The sequence below is a fragment of the Opisthocomus hoazin genome, chromosome 6 (assembly GCF_030867145.1).
Source record: "Opisthocomus hoazin isolate bOpiHoa1 chromosome 6, bOpiHoa1.hap1, whole genome shotgun sequence".
Lineage (NCBI taxonomy): Eukaryota > Metazoa > Chordata > Aves > Opisthocomiformes > Opisthocomidae > Opisthocomus > Opisthocomus hoazin.
In genome coordinates this window covers 2,067,198-2,079,937 of record NC_134419.1, presented here as the reverse complement: position 1 = coordinate 2,079,937, position 12,740 = coordinate 2,067,198, and the positions used below count along the sequence as shown (strand labels likewise).

At 47.6% G+C, this 12,740-nt stretch overlaps 1 protein-coding gene across 5 annotated transcripts in view; it reads left to right on the top strand.

The window, feature by feature from the left end:
• Positions 1-11,933, top strand: part of MIER1 (MIER1 transcriptional regulator) — a 45,648-nt gene extending 33,715 nt beyond the window's left edge. For 4 of the 5 annotated variants that reach the window (XM_075424279.1, XM_075424278.1, XM_075424275.1 and 1 more), the window contains 6 exons: positions 2,110-2,261; positions 2,838-2,919; positions 4,240-4,334; positions 5,825-5,952; positions 7,783-7,922; positions 8,828-11,933. In XM_075424279.1, the coding sequence (XP_075280394.1) occupies positions 2,110-2,261; positions 2,838-2,919; positions 4,240-4,334; positions 5,825-5,952; positions 7,783-7,922; positions 8,828-9,153 (923 nt within the window). In that variant the 3' untranslated portion in view covers positions 9,154-11,933. The remainder of the gene's footprint in view (positions 1-2,109; positions 2,262-2,837; positions 2,920-4,239; positions 4,335-5,824; positions 5,953-7,782; positions 7,923-8,827) is intronic. The other variant, XM_075424276.1, reaches the window with a different exon arrangement.
• The last annotated feature ends 807 nt before the right edge of the window (positions 11,934-12,740 follow it).

Below are 12,740 nucleotides of genomic sequence, written 5' to 3'. Positions count from 1 at the left end.
AAACTGTCTGAAAAGAGCAGCAGTCCTGCTGCTGACCTCGAGCAGGCTCGCACTGGAGCTGGCACGTTCTGTCAGCTCTGGACTTCGTAGCCAGAGGTTGAAGAGAATGTCATTTAAAACTGTGTGAGAAGTCAGGAGCTTCCATTAAAAATAGAAGATGGCAAATCAGAAACCAGCTGCTTTTTAGCCGTGAAGTTGCTCTTTGCACGCTTTCCTGCTTCTGTCTGAAAATAGAGCTTGAACTGTGTGTTTGCCTGAGATGCAGTAAATGATGCTTTACTGGCCGGTCACCTGCTTTTCCCTGGTATTTACTCAGCTCTAAATGGCTTCTGGCCTCCAATAATAAAAAAGATATAGCTGCTTTGTGCATTGCAGTAACCTATATAAAACAGTTTTTCATTGTCTTGCACACTGCTCTTTGCAGAGCAGAGAGCCTACGTCATGGGCAGAAAACATGGAGGGGAAGAGTTACGTTTTCACTAACCATGCTAGGGCTGTTCTAGTTTTATATCCCAGTGGGGTTTTGTATCTTCTGCCACTTCTTTCCTTTCCGCTGTGTTGTGGACGTAACCTCTGACAGGACTCATAACTGGAATATTAGTGGAGCTTGAAAAGTTGAAAAATAAATGTCCGAGAGTGTGTATTTAGCGCTTTCATGTACGTATCCCATCATCTGAGCTGTTCTCTAATGAAGGGGAAATTCTAAGTGTAAAATTCCCAGATACTAAGTCCTTTCATATCCAGTCCTGTCAGCAAAAGCACAGAAATGCTAGAAGTCGTACGAATAACCCCACCGCTTTTCAGAATGCGTCCTGACATGCTGCTGTGAGGAGAGAACGGCCGTGTAATCTACACTAATCTAATTACGGCGGGCTGGCTCTCTGAGACGTGTGCCTGGAGACCAGATTAGCTGCTGCTGAACAATTTCAGGTTATGAAAAATCTACAAAATTAAAAGATAATGTTTTCAGAAGGCTTGAAAATCGAAGGACAGCTGTGAAAACAGAGAGGTGCTGAAACCGCTTGGAGAGTCGCTGACCGCTGTCGCTCGTAAACGTTGCGGTGTACTTGGCTTGCGTCACCGAGGGTGGTTTAGAACCACTTATCAGTCATCTCCTGAAAAGGGTTGTTGCTTCGGCTGGAGTTGCTATCCCAAGGCACCTAGAATTTTTTTCTAAATGAACAACCAAACATCAGATTAGGACCAGCCTTTGGGAAAAAAGGCTCCCAGAAAATCCCTGGGAGCTGTTTCCAAAGAGAAATGGAGCTGTCTGTCTTTGCAAGACACATCATAATTTTCCTTACCAGTTTTGGATTTTTTATTTGTAGTCTACTTTCCTGTTAAAAATAGTCTTTTTCGAGTAGAAATACACTTAGCCCCCATATGACCTCTCCACCTGCTCAGAATGCTACCCTGGCTTTCCTTCCCATGCTGCCCGTGCTTTCCCAAGTGTTCGTGCCTTCTTGCTCTGGTTGGGTGAGAGTCAGAGGTGCTCATGGAGCGATGGAATCAGAGTTCCTTCCTTGCTGGGTTCGGTAAGGTTATCTTCCCTTGAGGACTGAGACACAAGCAAGGTCTGGATACTTTCCCGATTCTGTTCTTTAATAATCTGAATTTTACGTTATTTTGCTGTACTGGTGTTTTAATCCTGTAGGTTCTTCAAAACAAAAATGGGAGATAAATCACAGGGTATATCATTTCGCCATGTTCCTCCCATTAATTTCAGTTTACCGTGGCTTCCCTGGTCTGAAAGCTCGTGCAAAAGCTCTGAAAAAACAGTAGAGATGTGGTAGTATTAAAATGCAGTGATCTTTACCTGAATGATTTTGGTTTAGACGGTATTTCTTGAAAGTAGTGGGAAGGTCTTAGCAAAATTTCTTTGCAGGAGCTGGTTTGACTGCAGAATGTCTGGCCTCTGAGTGTTGTCTTCCCTGGAGGAGTAGTGGACCTTGCTGCTGGCTTTTGGCAGCCACGTTAGCTGAGATTTTTATATTTAGTGGTCCGGACACCTGGTAGTGTCTTAAGCACCATTTTTGGTGCTTTGTAAGAGAGGAGAAGCTCCTAGATTGTTGTTTTAGCTGGCTTTTCTTTGTCCCATGGTGAATTCAGTGTATGAAAACGATGACCAGCTGCTGTGGAATCCTGACCTCTTACCAGAAGATAAAGTGATCGAGTTCCTAAATGAAGCGTCCAGGCGTACAGGGGATGAGAAAGGCCTGGATGCAATTCCCGAAGGATCACATATTAAAGACAATGAGCAGGTATATAAGAATAATTAGGATTTGTAGTTTAATATTACACAGTGAATGTTCCCTTTATTTTATTTTACTCCCAAGAATTAAAATTGTGTTTGAAACAGCTTTATTATTCCTTGTGGAAGTAGAAATATGATTGTGGTTTACCTCTCAACAAACATTAAACTGTTAATTTTGGGCTTAACATTGCTTTATGCATCAATGCATTATTTTATATGTAAATAATTGTGTATGAATGAGTTCTGTTCTTTCAGTTACAGATCTTTTAAAATCTATATAAACGCATACTTCGGTTTTTTCTTCATACAAAAAACCCCCATCAATTTTACGAATGTGTGCAGCGGGTGAAAACATTAAAATACTTTACCTGGATATATGCTTGGTTATGTAATTAGAGATTTGGAAATTTAAACAGAGGAAATATGTCTTTGTGCTGTCTTTAGTTCTATTGCATTCATTCAAAGAGTTTATTTTGAATCTTTTACTGAATAGGGATTAGTGATGTACTACACATGCTTCTGTGGCACAGCATAAACTGAGTGGTATCTAGAATGTTAAAGGTGTGTCTTCTCATCTTTCCAGGCGTTGTATGAACTGGTTAAGTGCAATTTTGATACTGAAGAATCATTACGAAGGCTGAGATTTAATGTAAAAGCAGCCAGAGGTGAGCATCCGCCGCGAGTGACGTTCGTATTGCTGAACTCTGGTTGTACTGGTTACCCGGGTGTTGGGTTTTGCTGTCAGCAGGCTGAGCGTGGCTGTGTGGAAGTCTCAGGTATCGGTGCCCGTTTCAACGCGCCCTCCAGTGAATCTGGGGGTGTTCTGTGAGAGGATGGAGTTAGCAGATGTCGCACAGAGAGGTGCGTGCTCAAAGAGGGCGTGTAAATTAACTTCCTGGCAGTAGAGCCTGATACTGATATCGGTGACTTTAATATCAAGCTGAAATGTAAAATTACTGCTTAGCACCTGAGCTGTGCGTTTCTTGGGCATTTTGTTCTTTATTCTTCTCGACCTGTTCAGTCATCAAAGTTAACGGAACGAACGTGAAATACAAAATGAAGTAATTCACAATTCTAAATAAAGGAGAATGAGCATCTATAACTTTTCTATTTCAAAAAAGTAGAACACTAAAAAGACCCTGGTCATAAAGATGCTTTTGGAGACTCAAGCGTCTCTTGTTTTGGTATGAATCTTTATAGTCAAAGGAACGAGAAACTGAGAGAAGGCACAGGTTATTTTCCTTGCACGTTGAACTCTGGCTTCTCCGGAGTTTACTGTGCAAATCACAAGACAAGAATGGTCCAACAGAGAAGATTTGTTTGTTCTCCCGCTATTTTAATCCTTATTTATTTGTGACCTTAAGAATCAATAAGGCCAAATCGTATTCCATTCTTAGAAGTGTGGCTGAAAGGTCTGAGGGGTTTATTCTGGCTTCAGTGGGGCTGGGATTTCCCACCCGCAGCTGTGAGCAGCAGTTTCTGCCTAACTGGAACTAGCAACCTGTCGTTGCTGGCTCTCGCAGCAGCAAAGAAGATCTCATTCCTCATTCCCTTTCCCCTGCTTCTTCTGAATACCAGCAAGCAGTCGGAGTCCACAGCGTGACCTCCTTCGTGCCGTGTCCTGGCTGGAAGGACACCTGCTTCCCGTGGTTCTGGGGGCAGAGCGGGGACGCCGCGTTCCTGAGCCCCGCTTCCTCCTGCTGCCGCCGAGTTATTTCCCCCACGGCAGGGCTGGAGCTATGGCCCGTTTGTATCAGCCCCTGCCAAGGAGCTGCTTCGGGCAGCTGAGTGTCCCACCTGCTCAGCAGAAGGGAGAACTTTCATTTTTGTACTGGGAAGTGATATTTCTGGAGGTGGTTCTCGTTTGGTCAGCAGATGGTGTAACGGATTTGAATAGCACGTATGTTTTCTGTCACTGAAGTTTTCTTTTATAGTCTGTATTCTTTTTTGTGAAGTATGTTCTTTGTTGCATTTCCTCGCTATAGAAGAATTATCTGTTTGGACAGAAGAAGAATGTAGGAACTTTGAACAAGGGCTGAAAGTCTATGGCAAGGATTTTCACGTGATTCAGGCAAATAAGGTGAGCACTGGTTTTAAAGTGTAGTTCTCACTTTTTAAAGCAATGTAATTGTAAATAAATTCTTATCACAGAATCACAGAATGGTAGGGGTTGGCAGGGACCTCTGTGGGTCATCTAGTCCAACCCTCCTGCCGAAGCAGGGTCACCTACAGCAGGCTGCACAGGACCTTGTCCAGGCGGGTCTTGAATATCTCCAGAGAAGGAGACTCCACAGCCTCCCTGGGCAGCCTGGGCCAGGGCTCCGTCACCCTCAGAGGGAAGAAGTTCTTCCTCATCTTCAGCTGGAGCTTCCTCTGCTTCAGTTTGTGCCCATTGCCCCTTGTCCTGTCGCTGGGCACCTTTCCTTCACAAATGACTATGCTTACTTCTAATTTTAACTACGTATGTGTCCAAATTGCTTTGTCAAAGTCCAGAATCCTCTGTAACTCCGGCTGTGAACCCCGAGTTCAGAGAGGTGCAGAAATCCTGCTGTGCCGACCCGCGGGAAGATCTGCGTCCCCGGAGTCGCGCTCTGCCTTGAGCAGGCTGGCGAAACAGACGGGGCGGCTTCGCCGGGAGCTGTTGCTGGCAGCACCTTGTGACACCTTCAGTATTCCTAGCAACACAACATTTCAATTTTTGGGCCTCTGAAATTTCGAGTCAATAGTTTCCACTATTCCCTATGTTGTGTAAAGAAGCATTGACTTTGGGGTGGACCTGCTGGAGAGCAGCTCTGCGGAGAGGGACCTGGGTGTCCTGGTGGACGACAGGTTAACCATGAGCCAGCAGCGTGCCCTGGCTGCCAAGAAAGCCAATGGCATCCTGGGGTGCATTTAGAGGAGTGTGGCCAGCAGGGCGAGGGAGGTTCTCCTTCCCCTCTACACTGCCCTAGTGAGGCCTCATCTAGAGTACTGTGTCCAGTTCTGGGCTCCCCAGTTCAAGAAAGATGAAGAGCTACTGGAGAGAGTCCAGCGGAGGGCTACGAGGATGATGAGGGGACAGGAACATCTCCCCTACGAGGAGAGGTTGAGGGAACTGGGCTTGTTCAGCCTGAAGAAGAGAAGGCTGAGAGGGGACCTTAGAAATGCTTACAAATATCTGCAGGGTGGGTGTCAGGAGGATGGGGCCAAGCTCTTTCCAGTGGTGCCCAGCGACAGGACAAGGGGCAATGGGCACAAACTGAGGCACAGGAAGTTCCGTCTGAACATGAGGAAGAACTTCTTCCCTCTGAGGGTGACGGAGCACTGGAACAGGCTGCCCAGGGAGGCTGTGGAGTCTCCTTCTCTGGAGATATTCCAGCCCCACCTGGACAAGGTCCTGTGCAGCCTGCTCTGGGTGACCCTGCTTGGGCAGGGGGTTGGGCTGGGTGACCCACAGAGGTCCCTGCCAACCCCTACTATTCTGTGATTCTGTGATTGACTTTGAATTTCACGCCTTTTGATTTAAACGGTAGCTTTTTTGCCAAAAATGTATTTAAATTCATCAAAATTTGCGTGGCACCTATTTCCTAGGTACGAACAAGATCCGTTGGTGAGTGTGTAGCATTTTATTACATGTGGAAGAAATCAGAGCGTTACGATTTCTTTGCGCAGCAGACCCGATTTGGAAAGAAGAAATACAATCTTCATCCTGGTGTAACGTAAGACGTGCATTATTTTTATGTGCTTTTACACGTTGGATCTAAATCTTTATTTTATACTGCTCTAATCTGAAATAATACGACAACCTGGGCTTTCCATAGTCCCAATTTGCAGCAGGAAAACAGCCAAGGTGTAAGAAAAGCTTAGCAGTGCGTGTAATGTAATTTCTGAAAGGCATTTATTTGGAAGAAGGCCAACAATTTGCATTGCACAGCTATTTAATTTAGTTTGCTTTCTGTTGAAATGCTTCACAAATGGAACATTTCTGCAAACGTGTGGAATTGAAGTGCTTGTTTTACTTCAAATACGTGTTTGATGCAGAGGCGTCCGGCGCAGGTTTCGGGTGGGATTTGTGGTAGGTGCTGCGGTGTACTCTGGAAACGTGTTGTCTGGCAAGAATTCTGGCCAGCCCAGTGCCCTGTAGTAGGGCTGCTCGGGGCGTGTGTGGCTCCCTTCCCCGTTCACATCTCCACTGGGCACGGAGGGGAGCGTCTGCGCGGGTCTGTGTCTCCTCCTCCCTCAGATCCGAGCGAGCGAGCCAGCACGTGCTTCTGCCCGTCATTCGATGCTGTGATTTTAGTGTCCCACGCTTTCCGATGACTTCTTCCAAGTCTTTTTACTAGTATTTTTATTTCTCATTTGTTCCTGGCTTCTCTTTTGATCCTTCTTTTTAATATTATTGTTTCTTTAAACGTTTTAGAGCTGTGTGTTGGACCACTGAAGTGAACTTGCAGTGTGCCATTAAGAGTTGCCGTCCGTGGCTTTGTGAAGGAGACAGAGCAGCACCCTGAGCTGCTGGATTCTCTTAACCAGTAGTCAGGGACTGGTCTTGTCTCCCCCTCTTCTACCATCTGGGGTTTTTTCTCTGTTTTTGCCCAAATTAGTAGACGGTTGTTAATCACTTAAAACGTTCTCTGATTCTTCTGCAGTTGACTGCATGTGGTGATCAGAAAAAGTGTCCTTAAGGATTGTACAGAATCACAGAATCACAGAATCACACAGAATAGTAGGGGTTGGAAGGGACCTCTGTGGGTCATCTAGTCCAACCCCCCTGCTGAAGCAGGGTCACCTACAGCAGGCTGCACAGGATCTTGTCCAGGCGGGTCTGGAATATCTCCAGAGAAGATATTCAAGATATAGTACTTGTCTGTTCTTGAATGATTTTGCAGATAGATGCGGGAATTTAGGGTGCAGTATCAGTTCCAGAATAATTATGTGTGAGGATGTGCTGTTTCTGGAGCTCATCCAGACTCCTAGCATACGTGCAAGGGCTTTGCCAACCAGCTTGGTTTAAACCTTTGGTAAGAGATTTACTATTAGTGACCTAAACTGTGGGACCATAGTAAATGTCAGATATGAAAATGTCTGTCACTCTGAGGTTTTCCATTCACTTTTAACTGTACCCCTTGCAAGCCATATGTGCACAAAACCTGCTTTAACGGGGCGTTATCGCTGCTGCAGCAAACTGCAGGAGCTTGGCGTGCACCCACCTGAGAGCATCGCCTTGAAAACGCGGCCCACGGCAGCACAGCCTAGTGAACTTTCCACTTGGCCGTGGTCTTACGGGGCTTAGCGTGAGCACAGGATGGATTCTCATGAGCTGGTGGCTGCTCATCAAACACGTAGCTGCTGTGGTCAGACCTGAAGTGGGCCAGCTAACACAGGAGACCTTAATGTCGTTGACTTTGCAAGAGAAGTCTGTGCATTTCAAAGGACACAAAGTGTGAGCTGGTCACACTTGCAGTGTGTGCAGGGAGTGTTTTTGTACAAATAACACCAATCCTTTACGCAGCAAGGGCAATGCTGAATGTGCTGTTCCTGTCGTGTAGGGATTATATGGACCGTCTCCTGGATGAGAGCGAAAGCGCAGCCTCCAGCAGAGCTCCGTCCCCTCCTCCCACAACTTCCAACAGCAGCACCAGCCAGTCGGAAAGGGAAGACAGCACAACCAGCAGCAGCAATCAGAATGGTAAGCACGTGCAGTGTCACTCCTGAGCAGTGGCCGATTCATTGCAGGTGACAAGCCAGATAAGGAATCAGGTCTATTTTAGTTTTAAGCATTTTCCAAGGTGTTAGCAGCTGTAAGTTAATGCTTTTTAAAAAAAGCTATATTTGCACGTAGCCAGTGGTCCCGTATTGAAGCTAAATCTCCGCTAGACTCTTCAGTGTAAGCAATCTGTTCCAGCCTTCCCTGCCCTAGTGCAGGGTAGTGCTGACTTTGTGAGGAGTCCCATGCAGGACGTTTAAAACAGCCAAGGTGGGGACTGTCATGCAGCCCACTGGAGCTTCTCCGGTGCTTGGCTCAGGAGCACCGTTAACTGTTCTGAGCAGACGTGGGGCATTGAAGGGCAGCGAGGAACGGGAGAAGAATCATAGAATCATGGAATGGTTTGGGTTGGAAGGGACCTTAAAGAGCACCTGGTTCCAACCCCCCTGCCATGAGCAGGGACATCTTCCAGCCCAGGCACAGTCCCTCCTGAAGGAAGGAAACCTCAAAATGAAGGGACAGCCATTCCAAAGGAGCTGAAGTAAAATCAGTAGCCAGGGGAGGGAGGAGCCTGGGGGCTGAAGGAGGTTGTGAAAATCGAGTGGAAGCTACAGAAGCTGCCCAGGTGAGGGCAGTCCACCCGCAAGCTTGTACAGTTAGGGGATTCCGGATGTTTTCTTGGCTGCTCTTTCTTGTGAGGGCTTCCATAAACCCCACCGTGATAAGTCCGTCACTCGTATGCAAATAAATTGCTCGTTTGAGGATACCAGGGACAGTACTGGCTTTGATGGGACTCGTTAGCCTTGTGCTGTGTTGAGCTGTGGCGGGTGGCTCTGCGGCTGCGTGCGCCTCCGGTCCCTTTCTTAGGGTGCGTCTCTCCGATGCAGGGGTGTCTGCCAACGGGCCGGGGGAGCCGCCGAGTAAAGACGAAGCAAAATCGGAAGGACTGCATGTAAACGGACCCAGCAGCGGCAAGAAAACGCCTCACGTGGATCCAGATACCAATGGGTATGAAACTGAAAACCTTGCTGTTGACCCAAAACTTGCTCATTCAGCATCAAGAAACGAAAATGATTTTGAAGATAAAAATGAAAGACCTCTAAAAAGAAGAAGAGTTAACAGCAGCGGCAAAGAGAGTCCGGGATCTTCAGAGTTTTTCCAAGAAGCAAACTCGCACGGGAAGCTTGAGGAGCTCGAAACCTTGGATGACTGAATTACTAGGAGCTGATTTTATTCCTCGGAGTAAATTTTGGGTGTCTAAAATTTTCAGGGTTGATGGGTTACCTTACAAAATCCCGTTCCGCAAAACAATCTGCTGAGATTTTTTTTCTAATACCTTCTGGTTGGCTCTTAGGATCTGATCTTTTTTTGTTGTTTTTTTTTTCAGTGCTGAAAAGCAGCAGGAGAATATTCCCTTTCTCAGAGCTGGCGACTCCAGTTCTGGGAACTCTTAAGGCTCTTAAAAACGTTTGAGAAACAAACCAGTGAGTTTCTGCGAAAATACTCCCAGCCTAATACGTTAAAGAAACTCCTGTGTGTAATCCAGTAGTTAAGCATCGTACAAGCGAACAAAGCATCCTAGTTGAAGCAGGGGGCTGGTTCCGATGTTGGAGGAAGCCGAAACGAGATGCGGCACGCCGAGACGCGCGTCAGAGTAGGCACAGAGACTTCCACTCACGCTAGCGAGAGCAAAGCGTCACCCCGTTGTTAAGGAACCCTTATGAATCCTGAAAGTTATGAGCACAACTATTTTTATATATAGAAGTTTTAAAAGGTAAATAACTAAACCAGGTCAGGTTTGTCTATGTAAAATTGTTGACATCAATGATGTCTTTCCATATTCTTTATCTGGGCTAAAGAAATACGTTCTGTATTTTTCCAGATTTCTTTGTAGCCTTTGAAAGATTTTTACAGTACTTAACGTCTCGATCGAACTGTCCTTTCTTAAAACAAAAGCTTGTATAATTTTCTTAACTTGTACAGTTGGTAAACTTTTATGAGAGAATTGATACCCTGAGTCTAATGTCAGCTTCATTTTATTTTGCTGAAGTCTTTTCTAAAAAAAAGAAACCAACAAAAAACCCCCAAAAGACCAAACCAACTGACTTAACAAATGCGCATTGGTCACCAAGGTGTTACTTTCTTCCCGGAAAACAGTAAACATTTCACATCAGGAGTGCTTAGAAGTCACTTGATTTTGAAAACATGGCTTTTTTTCGTACTCCTGTTTTACGGCAAATAGCGATGCTAAAAACTCGCGACGCGTGCTGCTCGCGTCGCACCAGCTCTCTTGCTGTCATCACGCATCTTCTCATTTGATCTGAGCTCGGACAAACGTCACGTCAGCCGCGTGCCGGCGCTCCCCAAGCTGAGGTGCTGGGTTATCCCTTGGTACAGACAGTCTGTCTGTCTGTCCTTCCCCGCCTCGCTGCGCGGGCAGGGGAGCGGGCGGCGGGGCTGGGGCCGGGCCGTGCCGCTGGCAGCCCGCTGCCCGACCCTGGTGCCTCGTCCCACACGGGTACCCGGGACAGCCCGTGTCCGTACGTCCCCGCGTAGGGACTCACGGGTAGGACGTGGAGCAGGGTGGGCAGCCATTAGAAGTGTGAGAAACAGGAATTCTGCGTGAGGGGGTGATGCTCACCCTCCCGCCGGCCTCGACTGAAAGCTGCTGAAGTAGCGTTTGCACCCAGGAAACAGATTTTTAATACCGATATTTTTGTTTGGTTTTATTTATGTTTTTCCTTAAGCCACAGCTACACATCTACTATATTAAAAATAGGAAAAATTGTTCATTTGTATAATTTATAACCATATCTCCTCCTCCTGTGGCTTACAGGTGTGGTGTTACTTCTTAACAGGTTAATTATTTTCACTTAAAGGTTCTGACTCTTCACGATTCCCGTTCTCAACGTACGGTCCTATGTTTCGAAGCTCATGTACCAACCTGAAAACAACAAATGCGAAGGGTTTGGTTTATTTTCTTCTTGAACCACGTGTACTGGGACTTTATGGTCACCAGTGAGCCAGATCCTCTGGGCCGGGCTCCGTCCCATGCCGGGCTGAGCCGAGGATCGGACCACGAGTCACGTGCAGGGCCGGCCCTGAGCTGTTAATTGATTGCTTTGCTAAGAGGTCGCTGTTAATTTTACAGTCTGGTTTACAAATGGAAACGCGGAGCATCCCAGCCCTGCGTCAGCGGCGGCCTTGAGACGGTTCCAGGAGGGGGGTGCAGTGCTTCTGAGAGTCCCTGCAACCAGAGTCCTCTTTTCCATTTTATTTTTACGCCTTTTTTTTGTTCGCAAGTCGGAAATACTCCCGAAAGTTCATAGGAAAGTTTGTCAGAAGTAAATTGTCTCAGGCTGGCGTGTGAGATACAGCACTGTGTATATTTTCAGGAACGTTGCTTTGGTTTTTATCTTACCTTTTCTTGGTGATAGGTAGAAGAGACCTGACATTCCGTACTCCACAGCTATGTAATGCTCAGCTAGGCTTGCAGAATATTTAATTATAATTTACGTTTTGTTTATGCCGGTGTTTTATACAATACTTTGTTCATGTTCTTCAGAATGCAGCCACTATAACTTGATAATTCATTGCACTACTAAAGCTATTTAAAATTCCAGAAACCCTGTAACTTGGATTTCATTTAAGAAGCCTTCGGCAGAGTTTGGAGCCCAGCACGGCTCCAGCGCCGGGACCACCGCCAGCGGCGGGTGCCACGCGGTGACGGGGCCGGCGGGCACGGGGGGCCCGGGCCCCTGGAGAGCTATGGGATGGCAGCCGGGGCGCAGAATCCAGCTCAGCAGCCCGAGGCCTCGTGGGGCTTTCCCAAGGACGAAACGTGGCTGTGAAAAACCCACCCCGTGCCCACCAAGCTTACGAAGGAGTTTTGTACCTTTTCCCACAGCCAGTGATTTTGCACTGTTAGTAATTCCCTCCTCTCGTCCCCGCTCCCTGTCTGCCATTCTGAGAAAGCTTATTAAAATATTTTTTTAAACACACTGTCCACGTAAAACAAAAATTCCTGAGTTTTTTGCTCCAACGAGCGAGCAGGTGGAGGGTTGCTGCGTACAGAGGCTGGGCGCATCCCCGCGCTGCAGCGGCTCCGTTACGGCTGCCGACGCAGAGTGCCCTGCTCTGGGTCAGCTTCGCACCGGTTCCTTCCTTCGGTGGAGCAGGGCTGGGGGGGCAGAGGGGATTTGTGCCTGCTCTGGTGCGGAGGAGGACAGGAGCGATGGGGACAACAGCCAGGCTCCAGCTGGAGGGGTTTGCCCACTGGGATCCTTCCCGCTTCCCTTCCTCGAAGAACAATTCAAGCTGAAAACCTGAGAGCCCTCCCCTTATAGAATCATAGAATGGTTTGGGTTGGAAGGGACCTTGAAGCTCATCTGGTTCCAACCCCCCTGCCACGAGCAGGGGCATCTCCCACCAGCCCAGGGTGCTCAGAGCTCCATCCAACCTGGCCTTGAGCACTGCCAGGGAGGGGGCAGCCACAGCTTCTCTGGGCAGCCTGGGCCAGGGCCTCACCACCCTCAGGGGGAAGAATTTCTTCCTCATATCTCATCTAAATCTGCCCTCTGTTAGTTTGGAGCCGTTCCCACTTGTCCTATCACTGCACCCCCTTGTGAAAAGCCCCTCTCCACCCTTCCTGTAGCCCCTCCAGGCACTGGCAGCTGCTCTAAGGTCCCCCCGGAGCCTTCTCTTCTCCAGGCTGACCAGCCCCAGCTCCCTCAGCCTGTCCTCGTAGCAGAGGTGCTCCAGCCCTCGGATCATCTCCGTGGCCTCCTCTGGCCCCGCTCC